The sequence below is a fragment of the Sceloporus occidentalis genome, unplaced genomic scaffold (genome assembly GCF_023333645.1).
Source record: "Sceloporus occidentalis isolate IW3139 unplaced genomic scaffold, rSceOcc1.0.p SCAF_1, whole genome shotgun sequence".
Taxonomy (NCBI): Eukaryota; Metazoa; Chordata; class Lepidosauria; order Squamata; family Phrynosomatidae; genus Sceloporus; species Sceloporus occidentalis.
Genome location: NW_028316981.1, coordinates 88,899,151 through 88,918,893, shown reverse-complemented (window position 1 = coordinate 88,918,893; position 19,743 = coordinate 88,899,151). Strand labels below are relative to the sequence as shown.

The 19,743-nt window shown below is 41.9% G+C and overlaps 1 protein-coding gene across 1 annotated transcript in view; it reads right to left on the bottom strand.

The window, feature by feature from the left end:
- CCDC69 (coiled-coil domain containing 69) overlaps positions 1 to 19,397 on the bottom strand; it is a 57,498-nt gene extending 38,101 nt beyond the window's left edge. Inside the window, exon 1 of the mRNA XM_089528302.1 lies at positions 19,249 to 19,397. Within this exon, the coding sequence (XP_089384428.1) occupies positions 19,249 to 19,296 (48 nt within the window). The 5' untranslated portion in view covers positions 19,297 to 19,397. The remainder of the gene's footprint in view (positions 1 to 19,248) is intronic.
- Between the last annotated feature and the right edge of the window lie 346 nt (positions 19,398 to 19,743).

Below are 19,743 nucleotides of genomic sequence, written 5' to 3'. Positions count from 1 at the left end.
TGCACACCATGTTTATGACAAATGGAAAAACCCAGTAGCATTCATCCAATTGCTGATCACTATCAACGTCCTCTGCAACCTTCTGCCCAAACTAAATGTAGGCACTCGAAAAAGCAAGCCAACAAAAGCTCTCTAGGCTGTCTCACTCATGTTTGTTCATCGTAATGAAAGGCTGCAAAAAATCTGAAAAGATCAACAAAGGGCCATTGGTCCAGCTGAACGTTAAATAGAGATGAGAAGCACAAGTAGAGTGTCCTGTCCAAGTGAAATCAGATTAAGAAGAGTTGACAAAACAGATGATCTATAGTGGTGGTGAATAACCACCGACTGATTAGCTTTCCTCACAAAGCTGGAAATGAATTAAGAGATATCTGGCATTCAAAGCTGGTCAGATTTAGAGAGGAAAGGGGGGGCATATTCTAAAGCTATTCTATATGCATTAGGCTGTATTTGAACACTTTTGGAATGATTTAAATAACCAATACTATTAATAAAAACACTAAGCTTAACACAACCAATTTGAGACATTGTATCTAAGGAATGAATTCCACACAGAGCACATTGAAACTTACTTGAGTTAACACACATAAGTCTTTGAGACCAAGTACTTTTAAGTCTTATTTACATCAATGGGAAAATTAAGATCTGCTCATCTTTTTTTCTGATAGAAATTGATAGGGTTTCAAATTGCTGCCCTTTATTTTACATTAGCCAATTATTTTATGAAATCTTTGAATTTGTGAAATGTTTGAAAACACATGGTAAGTTATGGGTGCTTTCAAACTGAGAGCTATTGCCAATGCATCCTTTTCATTCACAGACTTTGTTCAGTTACAAAACAGAGGGAGAGGCAAAGGAAACACACGAAAAACATGGAAAGGCTGCAAAATGAAGACAACATTGTCTGGACCTCCCACAAACCCTCATGAATAAGGCAGTGCAACTGTAAAATATGGCCCTCATTTGGAAGCAATAGCAGAAACTGTGTTTTATTTGGCAATATGTTAAGCCTTTGATGAATAAGTAAAAACAGGTCTACTGTCAACAGAGGATCAGAACATTTTAAAAAATTATAAAACCAAAGCTATTGCCAAATTTTATCCTTTTAGCATGTCTGATGGACAAAACTGAGTTATACCATTTTATGTTACATAGGCGCTTTACAGAGGGCCCAAAAAGGGTGCTCTGCCGGCGCCCGTGTTTGCTGTGCCAGGGAACTGCAGCGGACAAACTGCGCGGTTTCCGGCGCAGCAAAAAGAACTCACAAAAAGCGGGTTCTTTTTGTGGTGCAGTTATGATGCCACAAGGCGCCAATGGAGCACTTGCGGCATCATTTCTGTGCCGCAACGTACAGACGCTAAGCATCCACTACGTCAAAATGGCGGCGCCCATGTAGAATGGGCGCCGCCATTTTGTACGTGCTCGGCACGTATGAGGGTTAGGGGTGTCCAGAAAGGACACCCCTTCCTAACCCTAGTACGTGCCGAGCACATACTTTTTGGCGGTGTGTAACCCGCCATTGTCATCACTTAGTACTTAACATATTAACGTGTCCTCTCATCAAATTTAAAGCCTGTCTTCTTTTCCCATTTCCTTAAGTATGAAATGTTGTAAAAGTTCACTACAATGTGCAAAATCATAGCTAATCCCAGCTCCTCGTCATATATACCATGTGACAAAACAAACCAAGTTCTCTAGCTTAGTTAAAACATCAGATGCAATGTCACCAGATCCATAACCTCCAATGGTCCCAGTTTGGCAAGGACAGTCCCGATTAATCTTCTATTGGCCCATTTTTTCCAGCTGATTTTAAAATGTCCCAGCTTCTCTCACCTCCTTCCACTTTCACCCTTTGTCTTCAGTCTTCTTCAGCAGCTGTTCAAGGTGCAAAAGTAGTTTACACTCCATCAATTCAGTAGTCAGGAAAGGAGGGGAAACCGTGCCCTTCCCAGTAGGCTCAGGCAAAAGCAAATGGCTGCAGCTTCTCCTAGCATGCATTAATTCCTCGTTAATAATCTTTGCCATCTTGACCACACTTTAATAGTACCTGGTCAACATGTCCCAGTTTTCATTTATGAAATGTTAGAGGGTATACAGATGATTGGTTTATATTAGCTTGCTCCCCAAAATTGGGATTCAAGACAGATCCATACCAACCATAATGAAATCTATTTTTATAGAGCAAACAGAGGCTACAAATCCCTCTTCCTGTCTATAGTTTTAATCTCCACAATTTGGTTGTTCTTTCTTTGTCCCCCAATTAATTTCTCCCCTCAGCTTCACCAAATAAGTGGTAGAGGAGGAATATTCCACAGTTAAAGAGTAGGCTTATGCTATGCTGAGTGCTCTGCTATAGATCTTGAGATGATAAACAGATAAATAGGAGGGTTATGCATCTATAGCACAGGCTTGCAGCATTCAGTTTTTAAATGGTTCAGAAGTAACAAATTTCATATCTTCCAAGAAAAAGGAAAGCCAAAAGTAACTTTTAGAATGTAATAAAAATGGCAACTAACTATTTGAATGGGCGTGATCCTATAAAAGTAACTAATTACTCAGACCTGGGGACCTTTCATGCTACAGAATTATAATTCCACTTTAGAATCAGCATGATGTAGTGGTTTGAATACTGGGATTACAACTCTGGGGAACAAGCTTCAAATCCCCCACTCAGCCATGGAAACCCTCTATGTGACTTTGTGCAAGCCACACTCTCTCAGCCTCAAAGGAAGACAAAGTCTAATCTTCTCAGAATACATCTTGTCAAGAAAACTCTGTGATGGGTATGCCTTAGGGTTACTATAAGTCTGAAATGACCTGAAGGCACACAACAACTGAGATTGATGTTTTGATAAAGCTTTAGAAGAGCTCTCTTTCTCTCTCTCCCATTCCCACAACTTCTTTCCCATTCAAACATGACCTTCTGTACCACAGTCCCAGAGCTTGGAAAAGCTCCTTTTTTGGACTCCAACTTCCACAATGGGAGGAAGTCCTATAGAACTTAATGGGATGTCTAATTTTGCATGCATAGTCGTATTATACTGTTAGTGAAAGAGAGTTTGTAGAGGACATACTATCTTGTCTGCATTTCTGGCTAATTCCAAATGCTTTATTATTCAAAATAGTTCATCTCATAAAATAGGTGTATCAGGGATGTAGCCAGGATTTTGGGAAAAGGGGGGGGGGGGGTCCAGACTAAGTGCCACCATTATAATGGGGCTTGGGTGAGGCGGTGCGGTAGCACACACCATTCATTTTATCTAACGGAAGGGGGGGTCCGGACCCCAAGGACCCCCCCCCTTGGCTATGTCCCTGGGTGTATCCCTGGCAAAATCTATGTCAACCTTTTTGTTTAATAAAAAATAGAGATGGGAAGTTTGCATATTAATATGAACCTGCCTAATTCACACTTTCTAAATCAGTTTAAGAATAACAACAGAGTTTACTCTTAGGAGTCTGCATTTCACCCAGATTTGCACTGCAGTCCTTCAATCAAAAGATGCATACAAAAATGCATATATTAAAAGAAAATGCAGATGAAGAACTACACTTCTGTGAAAACAATTACAAAACTGCATTGATTATGGAACACACTATGCAAAACTCTCTGTAAATATTCAAAGAAGTGGTTTTATATTAATGAAAGCTCATGCAAAAATAAATATAGGTGCTCCTATATTTTTTCCCCTCCCCTTCCTCCTTTTTATGCTGCAAGTGACTAACACAGCTACTTCTTTGAAAACTCTATGCAAAAATGTGTATATTACGCATTGTTGTTGTGTGCCTTCAAGTTGTTTCTAATTTATGGTAACCCTAGGGAAAACCTATTATGGGGTTTTCTTAGTATGATTTGTTCAGAGGAGGTTCACCTTTGCCTTCCTCTGAGGCTGTGGGAGTGTAACTGGGTCACACACAGTGTTCCATGGCTGAAGGAATTCAAACCCTGGTCTCTAGAGTCATAGTCCAAAACTCAAACTACTGCACCATGCTGGTTCTTAGGCAAATTGGACATCAAAAAATGTCTAATATACACAAAACTTTAGTTGAATTATTTGTTTAATTAATTACAATTTTTGTGTAGTGAAAGTAACTTTTTTTGCAGTCTGATGTTGAAATGGGATGCAATGAATTTAAACTGGAAAAATTAAGGAAACAGAGAGAAGCCAAAATTGACAGAGGTACATGTCTAGATAGAACATTGTTGATGCATACTTCTTCATGGGTATTTGGCAAATTAATGTTATGTATGCATCAGCTCACAGAGATTAGTTGAAGGATAATTTTCCTCGTTCTAACTCATAAAGCTCAAAGGACTGTTTCATTACAGCTGTATAAAATATTGTGATGTAATCAGTTTCATATACAGTTGCAGCAGGTGCTACACAAGTACGCCTGAGCTGGACAAATGTTTACTGGTACATAAAATCTTCCAACTTGAGCTGCTGTTTTCCAAACCCTTTTATCCAATCCAACCCCCTGCCCCTCAAAGTTATACTTCTTTATATTCTTTGGGTATCAGTAATCAACCCCACAGTTCCAATTAAAAATTAATTTTTAGACTATTCCATCAGATCTGTTGAAAGCAAGAAGCAGTCAAAGCACAGAAAGAACTCACTGGGCAACGTTACACCAGTCAATCTCTCTCATCATAACCTTCCTCACAGAAGAGATGTGAAGATAAAATAGGGAGGAAGAGAACTAAGCCAATATGAGCTCATTGGAAACAAGGCAGGATATAAATGCTCAGGTGTACCTTACTTTATGGAGCTTAACTTTAGCGCACTTCACTTAATACAGTGCTTCTCAGTTATCCAGTATAGTGTCATTTTGTTATTCATGTTCATTTTGTTTCCAGCATTCACATCTCAGTGTCATATTCTGGCAATTTTTTCATTGTTTATTTTTACTTTTGCATCTTGTTTTAGGCCTAGCACTTTTGCGCACTTAATACTCTCTCTCTGGCTTTGCTTCGCGAATGAAGATTCAGGAAGGACTCATCCTGCGCTTTGTACAAGCGCGTTGGTGACTAAAAAGGCCAATCCGGGACAAACAGGTCCGGTTGCAGAAAGCACAGCGGAAAGTCTCCTTGGGTGATGTTTCCGGGTTGTGGTTCTTTCTGTGTTGTCGTTTCTCTTCGAGACTCGTTCGGCGTGAGTTTTTGAAAAAGGCTGCAGCATCATGGATAGTGCATCTCCATGCCTCCCAATGCGAGGCCAGGGCAGACCATTGTTGGTGATCCATTTGGCCAAGCCTGAGATGTTGTTTCAGGGAGTCCTTGTATCTCTTCCTTGGGGCGCCCCTCTTACGCTGACCCGTGGCGAGTTCACCATAGAATACTATTTTGGGGAGGCGATGGTCCTTCATCCTAGAAACGTGTCCTGCCCAGTGCAGCTGCGTCCTCAATAGCATGGCCTCAATGCTGGTGATCCCTGTTTGCTCAAGGACAGCAACATTCGTCACATAGTCAGTCCAGTGTATATTTAGAATTGTGCATAAACAGCGCTGATGAAAGCGTTCAAGGAGTCGTAGGTGTTGGTGATAGGTGATCCATGTTTCAGACCCATAAAGGAGAATAGACAGTACAATGGCTCTATACACACTGATTTTTGTGCTTTGCCTCAAGTGTTTGTTACTCCAGACTCTTTTGTGAAGCCTTCCGAATGCACTATATGCCTTTGCCAGTCTGTGATCGATCTCTTTATCAATCTTGGAGTCTGAGGAGATGATGCTTCCCAGGCAGGTGAACTGCTGGACGGACTTAAGCACAGATGTGCCTACAGTGATGTGGGGATGGTAGTGTTCTTCCCGAGGTGCCGTTTTCTTCAGACTGACTTCCAGTCCAAAGAGCTCTGCAGCTGTTGCAAAACAAGATGTTAGGCGCTGCAGAGCTGCTTCCGTATGGGCAATGAGGGCAGCATCGTCAGCAAAAAGCAGCTCACGGACTAGATAGTTTAGAGTTAGTGTGGGCCCTTAGGCGGCTTAAGTTAAACAGGCTACCATCAGTATGGTAGCGTATGTAAATGCCGTCTTCTTCTTTGAGATCTGCCGTAGCCCTTTGGAGCAACATGCTGAAGAAAATTGTAAATAGAGTTGGAGCGAGAACACAACCTTGTTTCACACCGTTTGTTATTAGAAAGGGCTCCGAGAGAGCATCCCCATATCTGACTTGACCTTGCTGGCCTTCATGTAGCAGGATGATCATTTTGAGGAATTTGGGGGGGGGGGCATCCTAGTCGTTCCAGGATCTGCCACAGACCTTTTCTACTCACAGTGTCGAAGGCTTTGGTGAGATCAACAAATGTTACATAGAGTCCTTTGTTCTGCTCTCTATATTTCTCTTGCAGTTGTCTAAGGGCAAATACCATGTCTGTAGTGCTCCTATTAGCTCTATAGCCACATTGGCTTTCAGGGAGAAGTTCTTCTGCAATAGCAGGGACTAATCTGTTCAGCAGTATCCTTGCAAGGATTTTTCCAGCAATGGAGAGCAGTGTTATACTTCAATAGTTTGAGCAATCCGATTTTGCTCCTTTTTTCTTGTACAGGGTGATGATGACTGCATCTCGGAGATCTGATGGCAGTTTGCCTTTTTCCCAGCAACTCACAAGGAGCTCGTGGAGTTTAGCATGGAGTACATGTCCTCCATGTTTCCAAGCTTCAGGTGGAATTCCATCAATCCTGGCAGCTTTGCCATTTTTCATCTGCTGTATGGCCTTAACGGTTTCTTCCAAATTGGGAGCTATATCCAATTCCTTCTTCATTGGTTGTTGTGTCATATGTTGAATAGCTGAGTCTTGGACTACTCAGCTGGCACTAAAGAGGCTTTGGAAATGTTCAACCCATCGGTTCAGAATGGAAGCTTTATCTGTGATTAGTGTTTGACCATCTGTACTGTATAGGGAGCTTTGGATCTGATATGTAGGTCCAAACACTGCTTTAAGAGCTTCATAAAATCCTCTGGAGTCACCCAGATCTGCACAACGTTGTGTCTTTTCTGCTAATTTCATCCACCACTTGTTCTGAATGTCTCGGAGTTTTTGTTGGAGTTGACTACATGTGAGGCGAAAGGCTGCTTTTTTGGCATGGCAGGATGGCTGGGCGAGGTGTGCCTGGTGAGCAGTTCTCTTCTTTGCCAACAGCTCCTGGATCTCTTGGTTGTTTTCATCAAACCAGTCTTGGTTTTTCTTGAGGGAGAACCCTAAGGCTTCTTCCGCAGATTGCAGGATGCTGTTTTTGATTTGTTGCCAAAGCACTGTAGGAGAAGAGTCTACAGGATGGTCTTCAAGTTTTGTTTGCAAATTTGCCTGGAAGTTGTCTCTTATAGCAGCTTGTTGAAGATTGTTGACTTGGAGTCTCCTCTTTAGGATGCCAGCCCTCTTAGGTTTCAACTGAAAATGAAGATTTAGTTTGCATCTTAAGAGGCGATGATCTGTTTGACATTCTGCACTGGGCTTCATTCGGGTATGACGGACATCGCGAATGTTTCTCCGGCGCACTAGGATATAGTCAATGAAGTGCCAGTGTTTGGATCGGGGATGCATCCAGGTTGTCTTCAGGCTATCTTTCTGCTGAAAGATGGTGTCTGTAATAGTCAGCTGCTGTTCTGCACAAAACTCTAGCAGGAGGCGTCCGTTATCATTACAGTTTCCAACACCATGCTTGCCTAAAACACCTTTCCAGGCTTCAAAGTTCTTTCCTACTCTGGCATTGAAGTCACCAAGGATAATGATTTTGTCTTCTGCAGGGACTTTTTGTATGAGGTGACGTAGGTCTGAGTAGAATTTGTCTTTCTCTGCAGGGTCGGCTTGCATAGTTGGGGCATATATACTGAAGAGAACAACATGTGGGAGGCGTAAGAAGATAATGCGATCAGAGTGTCCTGTTGGCAAGGTTTCGAGTTTGGAGGCAATGGAAGTTTTGATCATGAAGCCTACACCTGAAAGATGTTTTTTTCAGTTTTGGGTTTGTCCGACCAGTAGAGTGTGTAGCCAGCACCGTGTTCTTTAAGGCTGCCTTCCTCATGGAGACGAACTACACTAAGAGCAGCGATGTTGATGTTAAGTCGTGACAGTTCATGGGCTATTAGAGCAGAATGGCGCTCAGGAAATCCACTGTCAGCAGAATCTTGCATGGTTCTGACGTTCCAGCATGCAAGCGTTAGTCTATTTGCACCTTTGGAGGCTGGTGTGTGCCTTTGTCTCTTTGTCTTTGTTTGACCGCATCAGAAGATGCCCGTTGGCCACGGCTAGCCAACCGGGTTGTTAGGGATCAGCTTTCTTTAGGCCACCTTTTCTAGACCCCACTCCATATGGAGCAAGCTGTGCTCTCCTTAAAAAAGGCTGCTTGGTCATTCAGGATGCTGCCGAACAAGACTGTCATCCCCAGTCAGTCTCAAGCGACCAAAGTCCTGAACCGCCTGCATGCAGGGTGGGGTCTGCGGCTTCCAGTGCATCTTTACACCTGCCGTTTCGTCCCTTGCCTATCGCTACAGGGCTTTTCCGGAGATTGGATGTATCCTTCAAGCCTGTGCAATGGATTTTTCTGGTGGAGCGCAGCGTGCACAGAACTGGCCTCACCCTTTAAACCAGAGGTTCATCTGCTGAGGCCTTGACAAGCATGGACGGTAGCAGCGAGGTCCTTGGGTCATAGGTTTGATTAGAGTTTCCTTCTCTTAGATGGTTGACCTTACAGGGTTAGACGAGCACCATCTGCCCGGGTTTGGGGTTAGAGTTTTCCTTCTCCTAGGATGGTTGCCATAAGGCTAGAGCCCATCCTGCCCTTTGGCGCTCTTGGTCAGACCCTTCGGTTGTGACCTGTCTGGCATGAGAAGCCCTGCCGGTGGCTATTATATCACCACCTGCATAGCTCACAACATCATTAGCGTGCACAAGCCTCTCCCCCACAACAAGGGGGCGTCAATGGAGAGGCACTTAATAAATGACAATGTAAATATGTTTTAGGCTTATATATGCACTAGCAAGTGTGTGTGAAACTCTGATTCACTTTAAGGAAATATTTGATTTATAGTGATGGTCTGGAACCTAACCTGCTATATTAGAAAGGTATGCCTGTAACTAATTAATGGCCAGCTGGATCCAATATGCAAGAGAGGACCCTTCGAAACACCCTCTGTTGCCAGATTTTTCCAGTATTACCTCTTTTTTATATATTTAAAAATATCTTGCTAATCAGGTTCATCCTGCTCACATCTGGCATAACACAGTTTGCTGCAGTGTTGTTCCCCAGTAATATATGCCGAGTCCAGATTTGGAAGGAAGACAGAGCTCAGACTTGATCTTTCAAGAAGGCAAGCCCTTCTGTCCATTAGAGATCAGGCTATAACAAAAATCTGTGTTCACCAGTGCCAGGCAACTGAATTCCACCCCCTGATATAATGTAACATTGCATCCTCTTGGCAGTACAAGCCAGCATTCTTATTGCTACAGATCCCTGTGGGCTTCTTGTATGCTTCACCAACACAGTCGTTTCCTTATCTACTTGTTCTTCTTGGAAACAAAAATAGATGACAGGAAAGGCTGAGGCCTACCCCAAACCCACACGCTCAAAAAGGCAAAGCAGCTGAGGCATGCAGTATGAATAGTGGCACCTGAACAGATTACTTCTGGTTGACTATTCCATAATCAAATCCTTCTCCACCCTATGAATAGTTTCTTCTTTCCAAGATAATAAAAGGGAGGGAATGTTTGTTACCAAGTCTGAATACATATGTAAGAAGCACAAAAGCCAATTATGAACTTGTAAGTAGGTTTGCCAGAGTGAAAAGCAACACCTTGGTGTTTTGATATATAACTAAGAAGGCGTAAATGGTAACTTTAGAGAAGGCAATCTTTAAGGTGGCCAGAGTGAATACTAGAGAGGCTCCTGTAGCTTCAATAGTTGTCTAGAAGAGGGAATTCTAGCAGGTGTTGAATGTTACCTGGTTGTGAATCACAGCCCACACTTTGCCCACTGATGTATGTTTTCACTCTCCAATTTCCCCACATAGGCACTGGGCAGGAGAAAGATTTGCTGTTGGAAAGGCAGGTAACAGCTCCAAAGGTTGTTCCATCTGCATGCAAGTGGCAGAATTCTGGGCCATGGCAGTTCAAATTTCATCTGAGGGCAGAGCTTATGGCTTGGTAAAGTTCCTTTATTTGGACTATGCTAGTTGGGAGATTCTGGAAGTTGTATTCTCAGAAATACACTTGGCCCTCTATATTCATGGATTTTTAATCCACAGATTCAAGTATTCACAGCTTAAATATAGTTAGAATATATATAAATTTTAAAAAGCAAACCTTGATTTTGCCATTTTATATAGGAGAAACAATTTTATTATGCCACTGTATTTAATAGGACTTGAGCATCCACAGATTTTGGTATCCATGGGTGCTCCTGGAACCAAACCCCAGGGGATAACAAGGGCCCAATGTAATTTCAGTTCAGCCATCCAGCTGCACTAGGAGTGGGCAGCTACAGCAGGTGTGGGGACGACTTCCCTCTCCTCACCTTGGCAGGCCACACCACCTAGAAGTCAACCAAAAATCAATACAGAAACAACTGAAGATCTTGCTTCACCAAAGAGTAGCCAAATAAGACTTTTGAAAGTCTGTGTAAAGTTTCTCTGCCCCACTCTACACTGACTAGCAGTAGTCTTTCAGGGTTTCAGAAAGGGATCTTTTCCAGTCCTGCCTGGAGATGCCAGAGGCTGAAGCTGAGAGCTTTTTCTGTGCAGCAATTGCAATCACAATAGCATTTACATTTCTATACCACTTCATAATGAACTAGGCACTCTCTAAGTAGTTTACAATCTGTTAGCCAATTGCCCCCAACAAGCTGGGTATTCATTTTACTGACCTATGGAAGAATGGAAGGCTGAGTCAACCTGGAGCCCTCTGGATCGAACTCACATCGTTGTGGCTGCAGTACCAGCAATTAACCACTGAGCCACCAGGGGTCCTTACAAATCATGCAATATGTGATGGACCTTTGGTTTTTCCCCAAATGATGGTTTTTGAATATAGATGAGCTTTCAAAATTATTACCCACTATTCACTGGCAATCTGAAGTGGTATAGCCCTGAATTTTTCCACCTCAGGGTGCATCTACACTGTAGAAATAATGCAGTTTGACACCACTTTAACTGCCCTGGCTCCATCCTACAGAATTTTGGGATTTTTTAGCCTTGTGAGCCACCAGTGCTCTTTGGCAGAGAAGACTAAAGAACTTGTAAAATTACAAATTCCAGGGTCTGATAGAATGGAGCTACAGCTTTTAAAGTGGGGTCAAATTACATTATTTCTGCAGTATAGATGCACTCTCAGTCTAACCTCCTGGTGGTGATCACTTGATAGATCTTGTGTCAAGTTAATAATTGGTTCCCAGCTTTACACTTTTTTCTGTTTTAAATACACGCCCCTTCCTAATCATTTGCATGTGAGATTAAGGGTCCCAGGTCTCCCTTATTATGAAGTATGTCCCCTATCTGATAACTGGAAAGATTTTCCTTTTATACAGACTGACAAGATGCCAAAAAGTCTTTAGGAGTGTGGGTCCTTCATAAAGACAGAAATGTGTGCAATTCATGGATGTGAAAAAAATATATTAATTTTATGGAAAATGCATGTCTAAATTAAGTGAAATTAATACCTTCACCTGGTATTGGTAGAACACAAACTTGTTAATAGCTACTTCTTGATAGTCAGACCTGCATGGCATGATTTTTGACTGCCCCTTATTGCTGTTTCGCAAATTTGATAACACTGTGTGAAGGGAAAGAGCAAAATTTAGACCAGCTAGGAAACATTGCTGGTTTCCAGAGGATTATTCCCATAGTCAGGAATATCTAGGTACCAAGTCTGTTTGTAAACAAATGATATTCTTATTATCTTCTAGATAAGGTTGTTTAATAATGTTTATTATTATTATTATTATTATTATTATTATTATTATTAAGCTAAATTCTTTCAGCTTCATTGCAGGTCATATGAACAAGTTCAAATACTGGAATTTTTCAATAATTAACTCAGAATAACACATACCTTACAATAAATGATTCATGAGCCATTCCATGGTTCCACCCACAAGCAGGCCATAAACATGCAGAAAAAGCTACCCCTTTGCAACTCTTTAATCATCCTGACAATGAATTAAGCAATATTGCTAGAATGTGCTAAGGTTTGTTTAATCCTTGTTTACTTGGTTTTTAAATAGAGGTCCTAAATACTCCTACTTACTTTCAGTTCATCTGTGTCGTATAATTATACATCTTCACTTCATTGTGCTTTCCTTCAGTTTATTGGCTTGGAAGCCACCACGTTCTTTCAACCTGATGTCTGATTATCAAGGTATTCACAGAACATTCTTCTTGTCCAGTGGATGCAGGTGCAGTGTTAGATGGTAGAGAAAGAGCTGAAACCACAGGTGATTTCACATGCTCAGTCATGATAACCATCTTGGGCAAACTCTCTCAACTCATACCCTGTAATTGAGACAATCCCACTTATTCCTCTGCTGTCCCACTTTTTCAGCTGCCTTTAAAATATCCCTGTTTCTTTTTCTGTCCGCCCTCTTTGTTCTCAGCTTCTTGGAACTGTTGCAAACTGAGTTCAAAATGCAAAACTTGTTTGCACTCCATTAACTGAAAAGAGAGGAAGAGTCTTGTTCTCTCCCCCCCCCCCCCGCTCCTCCCAGTGTTTCCTACCTAAATTCAGTGCATAAATTCCAACATTTCCCTGCTAAAATAGTGGTTTTGTGTGTTGTTCCTGATTAATAATTTTCTCTGTTGTTGCTTGATCACACTCCATTGACCAACTCTGAATGTTGCCTGGCCACATGTATGCCAATTTTCACTGATGCTCCTCAAGGGGGCTGCTATGGGGTGGGCAAATGGATGGTTCTGTATGTGCCTGATCTCCTTGTAGAAAGCATCAGAATATAAATGTATGTGCATTTTTAAGCCTTATTGAGAAATATATATAAAGCAGTAAGGCATAATAGAAAGCAATAAGTGTGAAGTGATAAACTTGAGGAAAAGCATGACAATGAGAATAGTCATGGCTGGTTGGTGGGGACACGAGAGAGGGGGCCTTCTTGGTGGCTCCCCTACACTCTGCTACTCCCTTCCCAGGGAGGACAGAATGGCCTCCTCCTTGTTGTCCTTCCGTCAGTAGGCTAAAACCTTTTTCAAACAGGCTTTTAAAACAAAATCTTTAGAGAACTTTAAAGGGCTGGAGTGTTGTATTGTTTTAAAGTGTACTGATTAAACACTTTCATCTTTTAAAACTGTATTTTATTCTTTTAAGGAGTGATCTGTTTTAATATTGTAATAATTTAATTATATTTCAATGTATCTCTTTTGTTTTTAATTGTACTGTTCTTTTAAACGGTAAGCCACTCTGAATCCCAGTTTTGGGGGGAAGTGGGATGCAAATAATAATAACAACAACAATAATAACAATACCAATAACAACAACAATAATAATATACATTTAATAGATATTCATTTAACTGACAGTTGGCATTTTCCTATCTAACAACTGAGTTTGTTGGAGGTACAGTGGACCCTTGTTATATGCTGGGGTTTGGTTCCAAGACCCCCTGTGTATAACAAAATCCATGTATGCTCAAGTCTCATTAAATATAATGACATAGCAAATTGGTGTTCCTTATAAAAATTGGAAAATCAAGGTTTAATATTTGAAATTTATACTTTTTTAACATTTTCAAACCATGGATGCTTGAATCCGTGTATAAGAAGAGCTGACTGTAATAACAGTTTTAGTAAGCAGTAAATATGAACTACTATGTGTAGAAAGCAGCACATTCAAAGTGTGTTAAATTAATATTCAGTTGTTGGCCTAATGGGGTGAGTAGAGCAGTATAACCACAAACCTGTCAGTGCTTTCAATGCAATATTGTGGCTTTTCTCTTGGAATTTTCTCTCCTCTCACTTTCTTTTCATCTTATTTACTGATTCTTCTGTCTTGATACCACCTGGATATAACTTGTAGCACAGTATCAGGTTAAAACTACCTCACTTCTGCTTACACCTGGGCAGCAGCCATAATAACTACCTTGTAAACAGATACACTTCTGTTTCACAGACAGATAATGTCTAAAATACTGCTTAACTATTTATTTATTGGATTTATATCCCACTTTTCTTCCCAAATAGGATTCCTCAAGCAAGGAAGATGCAAGAGTCCAGAGATTCTTTTGAAGAGGAAATATACATCCTGGCTATGAATGTGAGAGATCATGGCTCTAGCAAAATAGAATGTGTCCATATGGCTTTCCTCCTGAATGTGGTCCACTTGGATGAAAAACATCACAGACCTGCATTCTGAAAACCCAAGGATACTGCAGGAATAAATCATACTCTCTTAAATGAATTGCAAAGAAGTACCGAATGTTGCTTGCTTCAAACTACAAACAACAAAGTTTTATGTCATTTATCAGGACAGAAACTCGAACTGCAATGAATATGAAAAGGGAATTAGCTGGCATGGTTTAGTAGTTCAGGTGTTGGGCTGTGACTCTGGAGACCAGGGTCCAATTCCCCACTTGGCCATTTAAACCCACTGGATCACCTCAGGCAAATCACACACTCTCAGCCTCAAAGGAAGGCAATGGCAAATTTCCTCTGGATAAATATAGAGCAGAGTGGCCATAAATCAGAGTTGACTTGAAAGCACGTAACAACAACAGCTATGGAAAAATCTGTTTGGTACCTCATGCAGAAGGAATATTTAAAATTGTATGTTTCAGAGCTTGGAAGTAACTTTTTAAAAACATCTAGTTGCCTGAAGTTATCTTCCAGTAATGAAGGGATAACTACATTAATATTGTTCACTATTTCTGCAGCAAGTTCACTATTTCTCCTGAATTACTGTTATTTTTATTCTTCATGCAGGTGATGCTTCACTAAGTGGCATAAGAGAAATATCATGGGATTCAAGTGTTGGCTCTTGTTCTGTTATGGGACTTGAAGTGACAATGCAGTGGAGGGGGAGGAAAATATATTTTCTGCCATAGTCCAATGGGAATTCTTAAAGGAAAGTAGTAACTTTAGTTATTTATGAGAAACAGGAAAGTAAAGAGTTAAGTTATTTCCCAAATAATGGACTTCTTGCATACTGCCAAAAAAAAGTGAAAGTTGCTCTCAAAACTCTGGCAGGGCAGATATGAGACTGTTTTGACGTTGCATGGAAGAGATTAATGTACTTTCCAGTACAGTTAAGCATATTTATTGAGCAGAGACAGGTGCACACTGGAAAAAAAAAGAGGGGGAAGAATCACAGATGTTCTATAATAACCCTTCCTATAGAATCCATGCACACAGAATAATGTGTTTGTCTTTTTCAGATATTTTTTTCCTCTGGATAAATGGGAACAAATGTGTGTCAGGAAAGGAATGTTTGCAGACAGTGAATGTCTGTGAATGTTTACTTGTGGATATATTAATTTTTGCAGAGTTGTCCATTGTTATTTTAGGAACACTTAAAATGAGCCAGAACTCACCAGCCTTGAACCTGGAAAATAGGTGCACCATATAAAAGCCATGGCACCTTGGAGCATATGCAAAACATACTTTCTCCACTAGTCTTTCGTTCATACCAGTCATTTTGTGATCAGGGTTTTAAACCTGATGTATCCATCTTTTTTGGAATTAACAACTGCATATCACAAAACCCTTTGGTTTTAGCACAACTTCCAAGTTTAGGGAGCAGAAGCAGTCATGACTGACAATGCCATAGAGGGGTCAATTAAAAGGATTCATTTTGTTTTGTTATGTAAGCTGCTCTTGGCATACTATGTTTAAAGGTAAAGTTAGTCCCTCAACAGGAATGTCTAGTCGTAACTGACTGTAGAGGGCGGTGCTCATCTCCATTACTAGGCCAAAAAGCCAAATGCTGTTATCTTCCCACTGAAGTGGTACCTATTTATCTAATTGCATTTGCATGCTTTCAAACTGCCAGGCTGGTAGAAGCTGGGGCTTGTGACAGGAGCTCAACCCATCATGCAGCACTCGGGCCTCGAACTGCCAACCTTCTAATCTTCCCATTGTCAGAACTGGCATCTTAACCACTATGTTTATATTTATACTATGTTTAGCTGGAGATAATCTGACAGCTGAATGCAAAAGATGTGCAGATATTTTCAATCTGTTTTGTTGTCCAAAGCTCTTTAACTAAACAGAGTGATGGCATGGTTTTATTCCTGCTGTTGTTTGCCTTCAAGTTGTTTCCAGATGGCAATGCAAAGGTGAACCTATCATGGAGTTTAATTGACAAGATTTGTTCAGAGGAGATTTTGCCATTGCCTTCCTTTGAGGATGAGAGACTGTGACTTGGCCAAATTGGGTTTCCATGGCCAAGCAGGGATTTGAACCCTTGTCTACAGGATCCTCGTCCAACACCCAAACCACTACCCCAGGCTGGCTCTCTCAAAAGTAAGTCACATTGCTTTCAGTGAGGCTTACTCCCAGGAAACTAAATAACAGGATTACAGTCTCAGTTGTCTAACACATTTTACACTTGCAGAAGAATATTTTAACACTCAAGAGGACTGAGCATCCACCAAATTATGCCAGTTTCTGAGCATCCTTTTAAACATTTAAGACAATCTATGGAGGGTTAGTGTGCTTACAGGAAATTGCCAATGTCAAAAATTTTTATGAGATTACTTATATTTTAAAAAGATTAAAAATAATTCTCAGTCCCTTTTGCCATCAAATAATCAAAGTTTCTTCCCTATCCCTGAAATTCAAAAGTTATAGGCTGTGTTTATAGGAATGAAGAAGTAACTACAACACCAGATTTACAGTAAGATGATTCACGTACTCGATGTTCTAGGTAGCTGCCTGTTTTGTCTCCCAAATGAACTTTACAACACACAGCTGGAAATGACAAAACATACTTCTATAAAAGGTTAGAGTACTTCCTCTACTCTCCAGATTACTAGGAGCTGAAACTGTTCAAGCCCATTCTATCCTCAAAATAATGTTGGTCTCACACACCCCTCACTTGCTGTTTGCCTGATCTGGAGCTTTGAAGAATTGCTTCTTTTTGGACTGCAACATCCAGAATCTCTTATGGTCACACTGGCTGAGGGTTCCTGGGAGATGTAGTCCAAAGAGGTAACTTTGACTAAGCACTATTTCAATTGAAGATTGCTGGAGCATCTTTCTTAACTTCAGTATTATAATCAGCTAGAGATACCAAACTAAATTTTTATTTCACTGTCTTTTTTTGTGCTTGGGTCCAGTGAAAGATATACTATGTTGCACTTTCCAGCCAGACCTTTTAAGAATTGCACACAGATCCTTTTGAACACCACACGTACAGTTTTGCTTTAAGGAATGCAGCACATGACAGAGCCAAACAGACCTCATTTAAAGAGGCATATAGAAAGGAACATGCCTCTCAGCTCCCAAGCACTTGATCTACGATAACTACTATCTCCTGGTACTGTGTTAGCAATCCAAATATCCAATCAAGCATAAACACGGAATAGACAGGAAATTTTCCTCAGTTTTATGTACTAACTAGGAGAGCTTAACTATAAACTCCAACAGCTAATGGTCTAAATCAATTTGTTATTTTCAATTACAGTACGGTACATCCACTGAGAGCCTGCGTGGCGTAGTGGTTTGATTGATGGATTATGACCCAGGAGACAAGGGTTTGAATCCCAGCTTGGCCATGAAACACATTGGATGGCCATTGGGTACGTCACACTCTCTCAACCTCAGGGGAAGGCAATGGCAAGCCTCCTCTGGACAAATTTTGCCAAAAAACAAAAAAACAAAACCATGTTATAGCAACCTAAGTCAAAAATGACTCGAAGGCACATCCATTGAATTGATGGATGTACAAAAGTGTTAGTTTGTAATCCAGTCATTGATTCACTAGAGCTATTCTGGTTGTGACTAGCAGTTGGAGTGAGGGTTGGAGTGAGGCCACTGAATGACTTATCATTAACTCCTTTTCTTTCTTTCTTTTGAATAACCTCAGTCTTGCGTGCCTTCAAATCATTTTTTGACTTATGGCAACCCTAAGGTGAACCTATTATAGGGTTTCCTTGGCAAGTTTCTTCAGAGGGGGTTTGCCATTGCCACCCTCTGAGGCTGAGAGAGTGTGACTTGCCTAACATCTAAGCTATATTACATTGTAGTATAGAGAGGAATAGCTGCATTCTTTTTGCATTCTAACGGCTTGGGGCACTTTTATAGCTGGGGGCAATGTGGCCCCAGCCCTTAGGTGTGTTCTGTACCACAGGATGGCTGCATGCAGATATTTGCCTGCAGCTCTGTTTTAAAGTAACTAACTACTGTTTTAAACTAACTAACTACTGATAGGAAGAGAATCAATGTGATGCTGGAGAAGAGTTCTGTGGATAGCCTGGACAACCAAAACCACAAATTCATAGGTCCAAGAGCAAACTGAGCCTAAACTCTGCCTAGACACGCAAATGACTAAACGGAGACTGTCATACTTTGGCCATCTCATGAGAAGATGTGACAAGACTGTCCTGCCAGGCAGGAGGAAAAGAGGCGACCCGCATTCCAGATGGCGAGCCTCCAATGGTCCGGAGTCTGCAAGAGGGCTGCTGGTGGCAAGGGGCCTTGGGGGCCTCTCATTCCTGGGGTTGCCTTAAGTCGAACTTGACTAGACAGCAGTTGAGAGGACAAAACAGAGGACGTGCCCAAAGAGAAGCTCCAAACACTCAGACGAATGGAAACCCAAGCTGCTGAGTCCTGCTCAAAATGGAGGACATTGAGACATCCCTCCAGCGGAAAGCTGGGGTGGAGGACATGTCCTGGAAAAGGAGGACGCCTGGTCCCTCTGGGTCGGGAAGGAGAGGGTGATTTGGGACCTTTTGTCATTCCTCCTGGACAGAAGGGGGACATGGAGGACATGTCCTGGGAAAGGAGGACATCTGGGCTCAACTTTCTGATCAACGGAGTTTGAAAGAAAGTTCTTTGGCTGCATCCACACTGGAGACATAACTCGGTTTGGCACCGCTTTAACTCTTTGTCTGGCTCAAGGCTTTGGAATTCTGGGCCCACAACAAACTCCAACTCCCAGAATTCCATAGCCTTGAGCCAGACAAAGAGTTAAAGCGGTGCCAAACCGAGTTATGTCTCCAGTGTGGATGCAGCCTTAGTCTGGAAGTCTCCAGAGAGTTCCCCCCAAAGAATCCCCAACCAGTGTCCCCTCCATGATCCCTGGAGCCCTCTTCCTTTACCTTCCTCCTGGCTTCCCAGCAGCCCATTTTGCTCCCCTTGCAGCCCATGCCTGGAGCTCAGCAGAGGAGGGCTCCCTCCAAGGAAAAGAGACCCCGCCAAGAAGCAGCAGGAGAAGCAGCAGCAGGAGCCCTTCATGCCGAGTCCAGAGCAGCCCCCCTCCGCCGCCGCCGTAAGTCTCCGAAAAGGGGCTCCCCCGAAAGCTCCCTCCCTCCCTCCCTGACTTTCAAGAGGAAGAGAGCAGCCACTCCAGCTGCCCAATCAGGGCTGCTGCCTCTGGACTGAGCAAGGCTAGCCAGTTCTGGGGACTCTAGTGTTGGGAGACATAGCGAGCTTTCTCTCTCAGACAGCCCTGGGGCCACAACCAACGACTATTCCCACTACTATACTTAGCCCTGAGCCAGGGCAGGCCAAGGGCTCTCCAACTGGATGATTTCTGCAGTGTGTTTTGGACAACAGGCCAACACTCAAACCAATACTGGCTATTGTTGCATTTT